Source organism: Pelodiscus sinensis, chromosome 1 (genome assembly GCF_052426305.1).
Source record: "Pelodiscus sinensis isolate ZL-2025 chromosome 1, ASM5242630v1, whole genome shotgun sequence".
NCBI classification, from domain to species: Eukaryota; Metazoa; Chordata; order Testudines; family Trionychidae; genus Pelodiscus; species Pelodiscus sinensis.
In genome coordinates this window covers 350,775,045-350,792,022 of record NC_143052.1, presented here as the reverse complement: position 1 = coordinate 350,792,022, position 16,978 = coordinate 350,775,045, and the positions used below count along the sequence as shown (strand labels likewise).

Below are 16,978 nucleotides of genomic sequence, written 5' to 3'. Positions count from 1 at the left end.
ACTCAGTGATGGGGCTGGAGGGCATCTTGGGAACCCTCCTCTACCTCTGTCCATGATTGACTGTAGGTTATTTAAGCTACACAGAAATCTGGCTCTCAACCAGAGCTCAGAGAGTTAAAACCCAGATGCCCTGTCTCAGGATTTCTCAAGTGGTGCCATGCTTCACCGTGGTTACTCAAGGACTCGGTAATCTGGCAATCCACTGTTCCCTCCCCTTGTCCCATTTGCTTGACTTTGATTTCAAATAAGAAGCTGCCACAGTCATCAAGTGTATGCTCATACGTTAGCCTCCCCCCAACAGGCAACACTTTTAGTTCCATTCCTTATCTATCTTGTTGTACTAAAAGCCCACACTTATTAGTCAGCATGTAAAAGTATTAAAAGTCAACCCCCAAATCCAAACAGGCTTAGAAAAGTCTACTGCTAAGATCCCTCTCTGCCCGGAGAAATAATCTCTGAGAGATCAGAGGGGAAAATGGGTTGACATGTGTGTGCTAATGGACAGATGTGAAAAAACCTTGTCACCATGATACAAATATTATAAGCCAAGCTTTGATGTTGTGCATGCATGTTGGAAGCCAGCACGGAACGGTTGGAATCTCTACAGGTAGGAGAAGTGGTAACTTTACTTCTTGATGAGTTTCGGTTTCGGAAATGTAGCAGAAGTGCTCCAAATACTGCCCGCCAAATACTTTGTGCTATGAACTCTTTGTGCAGGAAACAGTAGTATGATACAGTCCCTTAGTAAACAACAAGTAGTCCTGTAGCACCTTAGAGACTAACACAAATATAGAGAGTATCATGAGCTTTCATGGGTAATATGCACTTCTTCAGATGAGTAGAGTGGAGGCAAAAGGGGTACCTGCTCAATTTATAACAGAAAAAGAAGGGGGGAGGATACCTGTCAGTTGTAGACCTAGTAGGCTCAGTGGGATGGAAATATCCCATGCTTAGCTGTGTTGAATGAAAGAAAAACTGGTTTTTAACTGGCCCGACTAGTTCATGTTTTTGTTCAAGCCTTGTTTTTTGTGCATTACCATTTCTCATATCTGACTTGTGTCCATTTATCCTTTGTTGTAGAGACTATCCAGTTTGGCCCATATACACGGCAGAGGGGCATTCCTGGCACTTGATGCCACAGATCACATTAGAGAATGTGCGGTTGTATGAGTCTCTGATGTTGTGACTTGTGTGGTTAGGTCCTGTGTTGGTGCCACTTGTGTAGATGTGTGCAAAGTTGGCAATAGGGTTTCTTGCAGGGGTAGGTTCCTGGGTGAGCTTTTCAGAGGCATGATATGTTGCTGCTAGAAATAATTACCTCTGTGTTTGGGGGTTGAATGTAGGCAAGGTTTGGCCTGTCTCCCAAAGCTTGTGAAAGTGAGGAATCCTTTTCAAGGATATGTATCAAAGGGGTGGCCGTGTTAGTCTGAATCTGCAAAAGCGGCGAGGAGTCCTGTGGCACCTTATAGACTAACTGAAGTGTAGGAGCATAAGCTTTCGTGGGCAAAGACCCACTTCGTCAGATGACATGACTGGAAGACTAAGTCTGAGGCTCCTTTTGCTCTGTGTGGTGTGTCAGTGTTTGTGCATCTCAGAACAGCCCCACTCAAACAAACCACCAGGAATAGGTTTTATTCTGTACAGAGCACCGAACAGGATCACTGTTCAGCAAGCCCTCCTCTGCCTGCAGCCTACATGCTCCCAGCTCAGTCCTTGCTGAGACCCTGCTGGGGCCAGAGGCTACATCCTGCCAGGAACCAGGAAGTTCACGCAGACTGTTTTATCGTCCATAACTTGTAACTCCCAGGGCTGCTGCTGAAGCCCACTGGGCCTTGGGCTGCAGATCGGCTGTGGATTGTCAATGATGCGATGAAGGAGGTTAAACTGGCGGCTGTAGGTGATAACTAGTGGTTTCCTTGTTGGGCTGGTCCTGAAGATGCAGATTCCTGGGTACTGTGTGGCTCTGTCAACCTCTTTCTTCACTTCCCCGGGTGTGTATTTAAGTTTGAAGGATACCTGATAAAGATCCTATAGGCGTTTGTCTCTGTGAGATTGGAGCAAATGCAATTCTATCGTAGGGCCTGGCTCTAAACTGAACCCGTTATATGTCCTGGATGGAAGCTAGAGACATGTAGGTAAGAATAACGGTCAGGAGGTTTCCGATACACGGTGGTGGTAGCGTGGCCATCATTTAATTGTACTGTAGTGTCAAGGAAGTGGATCTCTTATGTGGAGTGGTCCAGGCTAAGGTTGACGGTGGTCTAAAAGTTGTGGAAATCCCTGTGGAATTCTTCAAGGGTCTCCTTCCCAGGGGTCCATATGATGAAGATGTCATCAATGTAGCATAAGTAGAGGACTGGCATTAGGGAACCAGAGCTGAAGAAATGTTGTTCGAGATCAGCCATGAAGATGTTGGAGTACTGTGGGGCCATGCAGGTGCCCATGGTTTTGCTGCTGACCTGAAGTTATAAATTGTCCCCAAATCAGATATGACTTAACCAACCAAACAAACAATGAAAGTGTTAACGGTTCTTATCAGCCTCTTGTCATTAAGTAGTCTTTAAGGTTCTACTAGACTGGGTTATTTTTTAGTTTTTCCTGTTATAGACTAACTTGGCTACCCCTCTGAAGCTTATCTACTCACTGTCTCTATTTTTTCTTCCTCCCCCCACTTTTTTTCTCCTTTTTTTTCATTTCTCCTCCCTCCCCCCACTTATTTATTCTCAGATTTGGACTTCTACACTCCTGTCCTCTGAAGAAGTGGGTTGTGCCCACGAAAGCTCATGATACCATATACATGTTTTGGTAGTCGTTAAGGTGCTACTAGACTATTTGTGGGGTGTTAAATCAGATATAGCTGTGGTGAGGAGAAAATCACAGAGTTCAGTCACCAGGTGTGTTGTGGCATCATTCGGGATAGCGTTCCTAACAGCTAATAACCCATCATTATGTGGAATGTTGGTGTTAAGAGCTTCTCCATCCATGATTGCAAGGATGGTGCTTTCAGGAGGATTATTGATATCCTGTAGCTTCCTTGGGGAATCAGTGGTGTCTGGAAGATATTTAGGAGTGTTGATAGCATAGGGTCTGAGGAAAGAATCAACAGAACTGGATCATCCAGCTGCTCCTAACATAACAGTTCTCTCCATTCACTTTCCATGACTTCATAAAATGGGCCACTCTCACAAATGGATAGCTAGCAATTGTATGCTTGAGTTATCATTGGTATCTCACACAGTGCTCAAGTAGGTCATGGAAATCCCAGATACGATATTTCAACAGGGTCAAGAGCTTACTGGGGTTCAAAGAGGGGCTGAATATGGGTCACCAGAAAATCAGATTTCAGTTGTGAGGATTTTCTGCAGTCTTGGAACGTCTATCAACAGTTCTGATTTGCAACCTGAAACAGGTCTAATTTCTGGGTCTTAGGAGGGGGTAGCTTTCCTGGGAACACTTCATCTCATGGCTGCCTATTGCAGGGTGTCCACTAATTCATCTGCAGGTTCTAGTACTAGCCACTGGATACTGGGCTACATGGACTACACGTCTCACCCAATCTGAAAGTCCCTAACTTCCTATCAGAGATGTAAATCCAAGATTGTTTTTGCTCATTTTCCTTGAGCTACTGGGGTTTCTTATGTTATAATTACCCTATACTTTCTGAGACGAGATTGATGTCTAGTAAAATATTGTCTAGTCTTTTATTCTTTTTTCTTTCAGGAAGGAAAATTCAAAACTCCTCGGATCTACCAAGTACATGATGTTAGCTGCCAACAACAGCAAATCCAATCCTGCAACATTCCTTCTCACGGGGATAGCAGGTCACGAAGACATCCATCTCTGGATTGCTATCCCCTTGTGCATTATTTATGCTACTGTGATAATGGGAAATACAGGTATTCTGTTCATTATAAAAACAGATCCAAGCCTCCATGAGCCCATGTACATATTCCTTTCCATTTTGGCCCTCACAGACCTTAGTGTATCAATGACAACCATGCCGACAACACTGAGCGTATTCTTGTTTAACTTTAGAGAGATCAACTTTGATGCCTGTTTGGCCCAGGTGTTCTTCAACCACTCACTTTCATACATTGAATCCTCTGTGCTCCTGTCGATGGCCTTTGACCGCTTCATTGCAATACGTGACCCACTGAGATACGCCTCCATCTTAACCACACCGAGAATAGCCAAGATGGGACTGGTGTGTGTGTTAAGAGGGGTGGCTGTAGCATTCCCATTCCCCTTTCTCCTGAAACGGTTCCCATACTGTCGAGCCAATGTCCTCTCCCATTCCTATTGTATGCACCAGGACATCATGAAGCTAGCTTGTGCGGACATCACAGTCAACAGTATCTATGGCTTCTTCGTAATACTCTCCACAGTGGGGCTAGACTCTTTGCTCATCCTCCTCTCTTATGTGATGATCCTCAAAACAGTGCTGAGTATCACATCCCGTACAGAGTGCCTCAGGGCCCTGAACACCTGTGTCTCCCACTTCTGTGCCGTCCTGCTCTTCTACATACCAATGCTCGGTCTGTCTTCAATACACAGATTTGGGAGTAGCTCATCTCAGTGGCTTCAGTTACTCTTTGAATACATCTACCTGCTGGTGCCACACCTGATGAACCCGATCGTGTACAGCGTGAAATGCAAACACCTGCGTATGAGGATCATCAGGGTGTTCGTCAAGTGAAGGGTTAGCTCATCCAATGGATCCAGTTGTGGTGATGAGGGAGACGAAAAATATGAACCACATGCACCTCTTCCATTCTTGTCCCCAACAGCTGAGATTATATGAGCTACTGGTCTCCACTCCACGGAGAGAGGCTCAGATGGGCTCTAAGGCCCGGACCCATAGGCAGGGTGGTTTTGAGGGTGGAATCTTTGACGATGGGAGGCACCAGCATTTACACAGTGACAGTGTTCAAGGAGTGCCAGGGGATAGCTAGGTTAATGGTGTATAAAAAGACATCTTGGTGGCTGCTCTGACTTCTGTATTTCTCTCAATACAGCTCTCTTGAGAAGGGATTTGTGTGTTGATTCCCATGCAGGAGACCCAGGACAAGCTGTTCAGGGAGCCCCATTGATATTTCTGCACACAACACACCCGCTGAGCCTGCTCCTCACTGGGAGAGCAGAAAGAAGGAGGGGTGGTTCTGGCACACAGGAATCTGGTGGGAAACTCAAGCCCAGATTCCCTCCCCAGCCTCTCCATTTGTGCTTTCCAGCATTGCAAAGGGTGGGACATGGTCCCTTTCTCCCCCACAGAGGCCCCTCTAGGTCCTTTCCCAACCCAGCCCATTTAGAATAGGGTGATTCCATGTTTAAAAGGCAAAAGCAGGACCCCCATCCACTCTGGACCCCCTCTGCTATTCTCTTCATAGCGCTTCCCCCACCATTTCTCTCCCCTGAGGCCCACCCCTTGCTCCTGACCTTCCCCCCCCATCCCCACCCTCTGACCCACTGGCCAGGGTAAGAGCTTCTCAGGGAGTCATGATCTTCCACCTACTTTGGGTGGGGGGGGGGGGGCTCATGAACAGCCCTTAGCCCATGTTCATACCCCCTCCCAAAACACACCACCATGGGAAGGTGGAGAGTTTGGGGCTTCCCACAGCAGGCTGGCTTCCCTGATAAGCTCTTACAATATCCCGTCTCTGGCCTTACTGGGGACCAGGACCTCAGAGAATAGGAGGAGAAGGGTGATGTGGCCTGGGGGAAGAAATGTTGTGGGGTGAGGTCTCAGGGGAAAAGGAGGAGCAGGAAATGTGGCAAGACTGAACTAATCCTGACCCCAGCAAGCAGGTCGGTGGGGGTCCTGAGTCCAGGAGGCAGATAGGGCTGGGGAAGAGGAGACTTTGTGTTCTGTAGAAAACTTAATTAATGTGACCACACAAAGGGTGCTCTGGTTTTCAGTATTCCAATCTGGGAGTAAGTCATTGCAAGTGTAACCCACATTCCCAAAATAGTGGTTCTCAAAGTTTTTGGCCCAAGGCCCACTCCGATCAATGCAAACCTCTCTGTGAGCCACCAGTTGCTAATGGAAACTTGCTGTTAATTACATAATTAAGCCTGAGCAATTTTGCTAGCGATGCAGCTAGGGAGAACAGTTTAATTTAGCCAGTAAGAAGGGAAATATTAATCAAAATGATTAAAGCGATTAAGCACTTTAACTTTCGCATTTTAGTTTATCGAACTTCATTTTAAACGATGTTAAATGTTAATTTATGTCCAGCTCAAACGATTTCAACATTGTTCTTATTAATGGCAGTGCTATTTCGTATCAGGGGCCACTGACCCACAGAAAATAATCGGTCAGGGACCACAAGTGAGAAGCAAAAAAAAAAAAAAAAACCTTCAAAAACCCCCCAACTCTCACTGAGGTACCCCCCAACTGAGACACCTCACTTCCCTGGTTCTCCATCCCCCATACGGGGGGGGGGGGATGGGACAGGGAGGATTGAGGTTCAGGGCTTCTCTTTGGCCAGATTTACTCTTCTGGGGTTCTGAGCTTAGTGGATTTTATGGAACACCCCCAGGTTTTGGGGTGGGGACAAAAATGAAGCATTCATTTTGCAGGACAGGTTGCAGTGAGTGGGATAGGAATGGGGGTGCAGGATCTGGGCAGTAGGTGGGGTTCAGGAGGGGGTGAAGGTGCAAGGTCTAAGTGAGAGGTAGGGTGCAGGAGCAGGCTAGGAGTGTGGTCTCTGGCCAGGGAGAATGGTGAAAGAGTAAGGGAGGGTGAAGGAGCAGTAGCAGGGGGTAGAGTGTCTAGCTAGGGAGGAGGGTACAGGAGTAATCTGGGGTAGGATGTCTGTCCATGGGAGAAGGTGCAGAAGTAGGCTGGGAGTAGGGTGTATGGGTAGAGGGGAGTGTGCAGGAGCAAGGAATGGTGCAGGAGCAGGTAGGGGGTAGAGTGTCTGGCCTGGGGAGAGGGTTTAGGATCAGACTGGAGATGTGGGGATGAGAGGAATGGGGCTACAGAGTATGGGCATGAGGGGAAGAGGGGACTTATCTGACTTTGTACCACCCTTCGCTCCCAGGCACCGTGCCCGGGCACAGCCTCCCACTGCTCCCATTGGCTGGATTCCAGCCAGTCAGGGGACGGGGAGTGGAAGCATGCAGAGCTGTTTCTGGCACCACTTCTTCCTTGCAAGCCAGATCTGGCAGGGAGGCTCAGTGTTTTCTCCCTATCCCAGCAGGCAGGTGCTCCAACCTCACAGGGGGGGAAGCAAAGTGTGAGCACCAGATTGGGCTCCCTGCTGCAGGCAGCGGGAGAGAGGAAGGCAGAGGTAACTTTGAGATCCATTAGTGAGTGCCTGGGGAAGTTAAAATGTTCCCTAATATCTTAGCCTTTTTGAATATCTGATGCATGCCCATTAATCCTTTTTTGTAAAGACTGTCCAGTTTGGCCAATATACATGGCACAGGGGCATTGCAGGCACTTGATGGCATAGATCACATTGGTGGCTGTGCCATTATGTGAGCCTCTGATGTGGTGGTTTATGTGGTTAAGTCCTGGGATGTCGCTTGTATACATGTGAGGACGGAGTTGGCACCAGGGATGAGTACAGGGATGGGTTCCTGGATGAGTATGATGGAGGTGTGATTGGCCTGGCACTCAAGGCCTGCGAGAGTGAGGCATCATTTTCTAGGATAGGTTGTAGGTGTTTGCTTCTGTGTGTGGGTTTGGAGCAAATCCGGTTGTATCTCAGGGCCTGGTTGTAAACAGTTGATTGGAAAATGTGTCTTGGAGGCATGTAGGTAAGTGTAATGGTTGGTATAAAGTGGTGGAAATGTGTCTGCCATGTAACTGTACTGTAGTGTCAAGGAAGTGGCTCTCTTGTGTGCCCTGGTCCAGGCTAAGGCAGATGGTGCAGTATAAGTAGTTGAAATCCCTGTGGAATTCTTCAAGGGTCTCCTTCCCATTCCAAAATAACTCTTCTGTGTAGACGCAACCTTAGATACATTCATGGAGGATAGGTCCATCAAAGTCTATTTACTGGGCTGGGTGTTGATTGTGTCCCTAGCCTCTTTTTGACAGAAGCTGGGAATTTGTCGACAGTGGGTGCGTCACTTGATGATTGCCTGTCCTGTTCATTCCCTCTGGGGAACCTGAGATTGGCAATTGTCAGAAGACAGGACAGTGGGCTAGATGGACTTTTGGTCTGACCCAACAGAGCAGTTCTTATGTTCTTATACAGCCTTAGAATTTCAGGACAGAATTGAACTTTAAATCCTCTAGTTACCCGCTGTATATTACAGGCTGCACAATTCTCCCAGGGTACGTCTATACTACAATGTTAATTCGAACTAACGCATCTAGACCTAAAAACTAGTTCGAATTAGCGTTTTGCTAATTCGAACTAGCGCGTCCACACTGATTGGACGCAGGGGCGCACTTAAGGGCAGCTGAAACCGGTTCCGGCAGGGCATCAGGTCAGTAGTTGCTTTGTGTGGCTGCTGTCTGAGACTATCTGAGGTTTGAGCTTAAAGGGACCCCCCTGGACAGCTGGTTCTCAGCTTTTCCGCTTGCTTGCCAACCTCGCCGAGGGACAGCAAAGCGTTGGTCTCTGTGCCCGTCTGTGTCGGTGCTTCCCATGGGGGACGCTGCCGCAGGTGGCAACATGGAGCCAGAGCTCACCCTGCACCTTCTGGTGCACTTTCTGGACTTGCTGCTGCAAACCTGCCACCAATGGCTCGAGGCTGCTTGGCACCACCTGGTACACGTCAGCCCCCTGCCTCTCCACCTGGCTGCCCTGGGGGCCGTGGAGCAGCCGCGGCAGCGCCCCGGCACCGGCGTGCCCCGCCGCGTCTGGCGTCTGGACACCAGCAGCAACTGGTGGGACCGCATAGTCCTGGAGTGCTGGGAAGACTGACAGTGGACCCAGAACTTCAGGATGAGGAGGGACACCTTCCTGGAGCCCTGCGAGTGGCTCGCCCCTGCTCTGCGCAGAAGGGACACTCGCATGAGGCCCGCCATCCCCCTCCAGAAGCGGGTGGCCATCGCCCTCTGGAAGCTCTCCACGCCGGACAGCTACTGATCCGTCGGGAACCAGTTCGGCGTGGGGAGATCCACCGTCGGGGCGGTGCTCATGCAGGTACGGCACTCGTCGGCCACTGCGCCGGGGGGCGAGAGGGGCTGCAAGGAGGAATGGGCCGCCCCAGGGACAAAGGGGGGGCGGGGGGAGGCGAAAGCACCCCGCACCAGAGGGGTCAGTCTTTCCCGGCCGTACTACACGCCGCCAGGAGGGTTGCTTCCGGGAGTGGGGCGCGGGGCACTGCCAGGGCACGAACGCTCCCAGCCACCTGGGCGCCCCACTGATTGGCGCTGTGCTGTGTCTCTCCGCAGGTGGTCAAGGACATCAACCGGGTGCTGCTCCGCAGGGTGGTCCGCCTCGCCGACCCGGACGCCGTCATCCAGGGATTCGGCGCCCTCGGCTTCCCCAACTGCGGGGGGGGGGGGCATCGACGGGACGCACATCCCCATCCATGCCCTGGAACACCAGGCGTCCCATTACGTGAACCGCAAGGGGTACTTCTCCATCCTCCTGCAGGCCGTGTGTGACCACCGGGGACAGTTCACGGACATTAATGTGGGCTGGTCCGGCAAAGCACATGATGCCTGGGTGTACCGCAACTCCTCCGTGTGCTAGCGGCTGCAGGCCGGGACCTTCTTCCCCGACCGCCACATCAGGGTCGGGGACGTGGACATGCCCGTGTGCCTGGTGGGGGATGCCGCCTACCCACTGCAGCTGTGGCTGATGAAGCCCTACACGGGGCACCTCAATCCCTCCCGCCAGGCATTCAATGCCAGGCTGACTGTGTAGCCAGCCCGTGGCCCTTTAAGGGCTCTGGGGCCGGGAGGGGGGCAGTAGAGTTTGCCTGGTGTTGGCCAGAGTGGCCACCAGGGCAGGCTGGGAAGGGCTAGCCTCCCACTAGTTCAAATTAAGGGTCTACACAGCCCTTAATTCGAACTATCAAGTTCGAACTAGGCTTAATCCTCGTGGAATGAGGATTACCTAGTTCGAACTAAGCGTTCCGTTAGTTCAAATTAAATTCGAACTAATGGAGCGCTAGTGTAGCGCCTATGAAAGTTAGTTTGAACTAACATCCGTTAGTTCGAACTAACTTTGTAGTGTAGACATACCCCCAGTTACTCTAGTAGTGAGCCCAATGACTTTTATTTCATAGACGATTAACATTTGTTCATCTCAAATCTATCTTCCAGGATGGCATCTAGGCTTCATTTGGGCCTCTTGTGAGATTCCACCATCATTTCCAAATGCTATACTCATTTCCAAACTTAATGACTGCGTCTAGACTGGCGAGTTTTTCCAGACTTGCCAGCTGTCTACACTGGCCACTTGAATTTGCGCAAGTACACTGACGATCTAATGTAAGATTGTCAGTGTTCTTGCGCGAATACTATGCTGCTCCTGTTCGGGAAAAAGCCCTCTTGCGCAAATGTATTTGCACAAGAGGGCTAGTGTAGACAGCTAAAAAGTGTTTTGCGCAAAAAAGCCCCGATGGCGAAAATAGTGATTGGGGCTTTCTTGCACAAAACCACGTCTAGATTGGCCCAGATACTTTTCCGCAAAAAGTGCTTTTGCGCAAAAGCCTCTGTGCCAATCTAGACGCTCTTTTCCGCAAATGCTTCTAACAGAAAAACTTTTCCATTAAAAGCATTTGCAGGAAATCATGCCAGTCTAGACGTAGCCAATGTGTCTGGGTTCAGTTTCTGGCTGTTGCTTTTTGTTGTTCATTTCCCAGATAGATTAAAGAGACCATTTGTACCCAGTATTTTGTGCCTCTGAAGGAGCTTTTGCATGACCATCAAGTCAGCTCTTTGTCTTCCTTCTCTTCAGTTACACTGATTTAGCAATTCGAGTTCCTTACTCTCTGGAATTTTCTCCAGCCCTTCAGTTATTTTGGTGGCTCTTCATTGCATTCCTTTCATTTTTCTTTCATTTGAACACAAGATCTGAATGCAGAATTACATGTATGTCACTGCCCCGCCCCCCTTCACCTCCCACCATGGCACTTGGCTGACTTTTGCGCCGCTCAGCCGGGCCGCCATGGGGGACCCCAAATGGCCTCTTGCTCCGCTTGCTCCCCCACGGCAGCCCAGCTGAGCGGCGCAGAAGTCAGCCGAGTGCCATGGTGGGAGGCAAAAGGGGGTGGGGCGGTGAGGTGTGGCGTGACTGTGACTCCAGACCCCTCCCCCGGCTATAAATGTCACCGCCCTGCCCCCCTTCGCCTCCCGTTGTGGCGCTCAGCTGACTTCTGCACCGCTCAGCTGGGCCATCGCACAGAAGCAAGTGGCTGTTTGGGCTCCACACTCCCCATGCAGCACAGGGAGCGTGGAGCCCGAACAGCCGCTTGCGATGCTTGCTCCTTTTTGGGCTCCACGGTCCCCCAAGTGAGAGGCAGGAGGGGGAGGAGAAGAGAAAGAGAGAGACAGAGAGAGAGAGGCAGGAGGCAGAGGAGAGCTGAGGGAGCGAGAGGGGGAGGCAGTAGGAGGAGGAGGAGAGAGCGAGAGAGACGGACGTGGAGGAGAGACCCGAAAATTCCATCTTATGATGGTCTATTGGCTCGTTAATATATATTATAATGGCTGACATAACAACAATAATAACAACAATAAAAATAACAATAAATATATTTGGCAGGGTCACAACTCAGAGAGAATCAGTGTTAACCCTTCATCACTCCTAAGCAGGTGCTTTTTCTGTTTAAAAAAAAAGTGCTGGCACTCCAGGGGAAAAGTTGTTGAGCTCTGGCTGGAGGTTCTGGTACTGCATCTGGAGGTGCCGGTACTGAGTACCAGGCCATACCGCCACAAAAAAGCACCACAAAATGGAACCATAGAAACAGTGGAACCATAGATCACATCCCCTGGTACCAGGAGTAGAGACTTCTGCAGGGCTGGTTCTGCAGGCTAATTCTATAGCAACACTGCACATCCCTTGTGATTTGTCAATGCTGTTTGCCATTGGCTGTGACGGGGTTAAAGCTGGTGCACATGAAGCCAAGCAGCTGAGGATCCCTGATGGCCAAGTGGCCCCAAGGGAAGGTACAAACATGCTGCATAAGGCAGCTGCCTCCCTATCTGAACACACACTGCCTGCTGCCCGTGCAACCTCTCCGGTGACTCCTTGTGCTTCAGGGTGAAGACCTCTGGTGCTACGGCTCCCTTCTAGCAGGAACTGGGTACGTTGGCAGGTTTCACTGTCTGTAACATGCCAAGTGCAGGGCGAAGGCTTCAGGCTGTTTGCATTGGCAGCTGGTCTGTGCAGCGGTAGAGGACTCAGCTGGGCTGTCGGGGTCATTGCCTTTGTTTTACAGTGGGTTACTCAAGATCTACAGAAACCTATCAATCCATCTTTGCCACTCCCCAGCTCTTTGCTGGACTTTGCTCTGAAATAACAAGCGGAAGCAGTCAAGAAATGTGTGCTCACATAATACAGTATGCCTCTGCCCTATAATACTTTTAGCTTCATCCCTTATTTGTCTGAGGGCATGTCTACACTATCTTATTAATTTGAGCTAGGTAAGCAAATCAAGCAACCGGAGTTGCAAATGAAGCCCAGGATTTAAATATCCCGGGCTTTATTTGCATGTTCCCGTCCAGCCTCCATTTTTAAATCCCCTTAGTTTGAAAAACTGCCCACAGCTACATGCGGCAGTTTAAAGTTAATCCAAACTAAATCCTTAGTTCAGATTAACTGTTACACCTCATTCCACGAGGAGTAACAGTTAATCCTAACTAAGGACTTAGTTCGGATTAACTTTAAACTGCTTTGTGTAGCCGTGGGCAGTTCGTTTGAACTAAGGGGGATTTTAAAATGGCGGCCGGATGGGAACATGCAAATAAAGCCCGGGATATTTAAATCCCAGGCTTCATTTGCAACTCTGGTTGCCTGATTTGCCTACCTAGCTCGAATTAACGAGCTAGTGTAGACATACCCTCACTGTACTAAAAGTCCCTTCTGGTTGGGAGAAATGCACAAGGCTTCTTTGCCTTTTGTTCTTCATACATATTAGTCATAATCAAAATTCTGTCTCAGGCCAAGATCTCACTCTGATCTGGGAAATCAGCTCTGAAAGTAGACAAGAGAGGGAAAAACTGGGTTGATGTGTGTACTTATGTAGAGATGTGAAATCTTATGCCAAAACTTTTCATCCTGGCAGAAATATTACAAGCCAAACTTTGATGTCATGCATGTGTAAACCACACAACTTCTCTGTGTGATATACTGTGCTATTTAGTGGCACTTAGGCTATTAGCGGTATGTCTAGACTGCATTGCTAATTTGGGATACCAAAAGTATCCTAAAATAGCAACACTATGTCCAAGGAACATGTCTGCTATTTCAAACAGTTTTTTGAAAAAAACGGACGTGCTCTTTCGCCATCTCAGTGAACTCCATTCTACGAGAAATAAGGGATGGCTCGAAAGAGCACTTTCTTTTGAAATTTGGTGCCATGTAGACATGCCAAATTTTGAAATAGCCTCTTTCGAAATGAAATCAAAAAAAGATATGCAATTTGCGTAGCACAAATTGCATATCTTTTTTTAGTTTTAGAATACAGTCTAGACATAGCTTAGGACTATGTCTACACTGCAGCACTATTTTGGGTTATCAGAGGTATTCTGAAATAGCTATTCTGCATCTTTTGTGTGTGCTCATTATTTCGAAATATAACAGTCTCCATGAGGAGTAAGGGATGTTTCGGAATAGGGATTTATTTCGAAAACAGTGTTGCATTGACAATCTCAAACTTCAAAATAAGCTATTTCGAAATTAACTCGAAATACGCTAAACAACTTGTGTAACTCAAATTGCATTGCTCGTTTTGAGCTCCAGGTTCAGTATAGATGCACCCTTTTAGAGGGAAAGAATGAGTGTGTTCTATGTACTTAGCTAAGAGCCAACTAGCTTTATAGCTCAAGTTGCAGAGACTCATGTACTAAGCTCCAGAGATCCCAGATTTGGTTCTGCCTATTGGATATACTCATGCATATCAGCAGCCAGAAGCAGAATTGTTGGACTCTCCAAATAATGGAGCCAAGGTAATATTACTGCTTAAAGGATTTCAGTTCAGAAAGTTCTTCAGATGTGCTCCAAATACTGCTTCCAATGATTCTGTGCTATGAAATCTCTGTTCATATTAGTTGTGTGATAGTGTCCTTTTTAATAACTGAGCTGAAGCCATCGCTATGGGGTCATGCATTCAGGAATTCCGATAAAATTCCCCCCAAATCTTGAGGGTGCAGATTCTCTGATCTGTGTTTCAGAAAAGAGTAGAGCTTAGTCCTGGGGCAATTCTGCACTTGTTCTTGGAGCCTTAGTAATAGTTAAGAATCGCCCCAAGACTAAAAGTTGAGATCTGGAATATTAAAGTGGTTGTATGCAATTTACATCCATCGCCTATTGTATATGCATGGGTAAAATTTCCATACTCAACTGGATCCTCGTGCAATTTTAGTGTTTGCACTATTCACCCGTTCTTGATGCCATCCCATTTTCTGCCCAACTGAGGTAACTGCCTGTATTAGCTAGTTAACATGACAGAATTCTGCAGCTCCTTGCATGGGCAGAGAATGCAGGTCCTGTGAGGGTGAAGAGTAGCAGCTCCAGATTTAGTGAATACTGACCAGAAAAGCACTTCAATTTCTCTTTTAGGGATTTTTGGGGGGAGTCGCGTGGGAGGGAGGGCAGAGTGTATTAGTCGGAGCATTCAGCAAGGGAAAGTTAATAGAGCCCTGTTCTCATAGAATGTACATATGCAAATCTTAATTGATGCCTCTTGAGCACAATTTTGTTGAATGCACAACCTGCACCTAACAATTTGCATGTACTGCCGAGAGGCTGGGGCATACTTTGTACTCACAGGAGTGGTGAACGTATAAAACATAAATACATAATGTAACAAACATCATTATAAATGTGAATTTGGAATTTCAAACTTGTCAGATCACACAGTGGCAAGTAGGCTGTGGAACTCCCTGCCATAGTATATCAATACAGCCAAGAGCTTACAGGGACTCAAGAAGAGTCCTGGAAGTTTATATGAGTAACCAAAAAATCTAATTTCAGGAGTGAATATCTTCAGAACACTTGGAAGGTCTATAAATGGTCCCAATTTACACTACAAAACAGGTCTAACTTGTGGGTCTCGGGAAACGGGGAGTTTTCCCTGGAAGCAAGTCATAAATTGGCTGTTGCAGGGCTTCTTTCTTTTCATCTACAGGGCCAGGTACTAGCCACTAGATATTGGGCTACATGGACTACAGGTCTCACTCAGTCTGATGGTCCCTAACTTCCTATCATATGTGTCAATCCACGAGGTTTATATTCATCTTCCTTGTGCTACTGGGGTTCTCGTGTCATAACTACCCTCTACTTTCTGAGAGAAAAATGATGCCTAGTAAAATATTGCTTAGTCTTCTATTCTTTTTCCTCTTAGGAAGGAAAATTCAAAACTCCCCAGACCTGCCCAGTACCTAATGGCAGCTTCCAATGACACCAAGTTCAAACCTGCTGTGTTCCTTCTCACTGGGATATCTGGACATGAAGACATCCATCTCTGGATCTCCATCCCCTTCTGCCTTATTTATGCTGTTTCAATGATGGGAAATGCAGTTATTCTGTACATTATTAAAACAGACCTGAGTCTCCATGAGCCCATGTACATTTTCCTTTCCATGTTGGCCATCACAGACCTTGGTCTATCAATAGTCACCGCACCAACAATACTGGGTATATTCTTGGTTAACTCTAGGGAGATCAGCCTTGAAGCTTGTTTTGCCCAATTGTTCTTCATCCATTCACTTTCAATCATTGAGTCTTCTGTGCTCCTGTTAATGGCCTTTGACCGCTTCATTGCAATCCGTGACCCACTGAGATACGCTTCCATCCTAACCCTGCCGCGAATAGCCAAGATGGGGCTGGTGTTTGTGCTAAGAGGTCTGTTTGTGGCATTTCCAGTGCCCTTTCTCCTCAAACGGTTCCCATACTGTGGAGTCAATGTCCTCTCCCATTCCTACTGCGTGCACCAGGATGTCATGAAGCTGGCTTGTGCGGACATCTCCGTCAACAGCATTTATGGCTTCTTCGTGATACTCTCCACGGTGGGGTTGGACTCTTTGCTCATCCTCCTCTCTTATGTGATGATCTTCAAAACGGTGCTGAGCATCGCGTCCCGAAGAGAGAGCCTCAGGGCCCTGAACACCTGCGTCTCCCACCTCTGCGCTGTCCTGCTCTTCTACATACCAATGATCGGCCTGACTGTGATACACAGATTCGGGAAGCACACTTTCTTGCTTCAGATTTACCTAGGCTATGTCTACCTTCTGGTGCCACCCCTGATGAACCCAATCGTGTACAGCGTGAAAAGCAAACAGCTGCGTGTGAGGATCATCAGGGTGTTCGTCAAGTGAAGGGTCATTTGAACATAGGGATCCAGCGTTGGTGAAGAGGGAGATTAAAAATATAAGCCCCTCTTCCCTCTTTGGCTCCTGTATCCGAGATGACATGAGCTACCGATCTCCTCTCTGTAGAGAGAGGTTGAGATGGGCTCTAAGGCCTGGACCCATGGGAGGGGTGGTTCCGAGGATGAAAACTGGACCAGGGGAATTTGATCAAGGCAGGCAGCAGTCTTTACAAAGTGACTGTGTTCACAGAGAGCTCTGGGATGGGTGGGATGATGGCCTATAGAAAGCCATCTTGGTGGCTTCCCTGACCTCAGTATTCCTCTCAATACAGCACTAGAGAAAAGGGATTGGTATGTTGTTTCCCATGACACCTGGCCTGTCAGTCTCCAATCTCTGGATCCTGTCCACAGAGTATAAAAAAGCTGCGGAGTGGTTCTGTTGTCACACTTTCTGAGCACTCTTTGTGCTATGTGACACATCGTGGCTGCACATGCAGTGGACAGAGGATATTCAAGGGGCACGCACACACCCCTTTCC

The 16,978-nt window shown here is 48.1% G+C and overlaps 2 protein-coding genes across 2 annotated transcripts; both read left to right on the top strand.

Moving 5' to 3' along the window:
* Nucleotides 1–3,746: 3,746 nt before the first annotated feature.
* LOC102462620 (olfactory receptor 51G2-like) lies at nucleotides 3,747–4,696 on the top strand. The gene has a single exon (XM_089779838.1). The coding sequence runs from the start codon at nucleotides 3,758–3,760 to the stop codon at nucleotides 4,694–4,696; it is 939 nt and encodes a 312-aa protein (XP_089635964.1). The 5' UTR covers nucleotides 3,747–3,757.
* Nucleotides 4,697–15,514: 10,818 nt separating this feature from the next.
* LOC102462857 (olfactory receptor 51G2-like) lies at nucleotides 15,515–16,473 on the top strand. The gene has a single exon (XM_025189378.3). It carries the CDS (start codon nucleotides 15,515–15,517, stop codon nucleotides 16,445–16,447), a length of 933 nt encoding a protein of 310 aa, XP_025045163.3. The 3' UTR covers nucleotides 16,448–16,473.
* The last annotated feature ends 505 nt before the right edge of the window (nucleotides 16,474–16,978 follow it).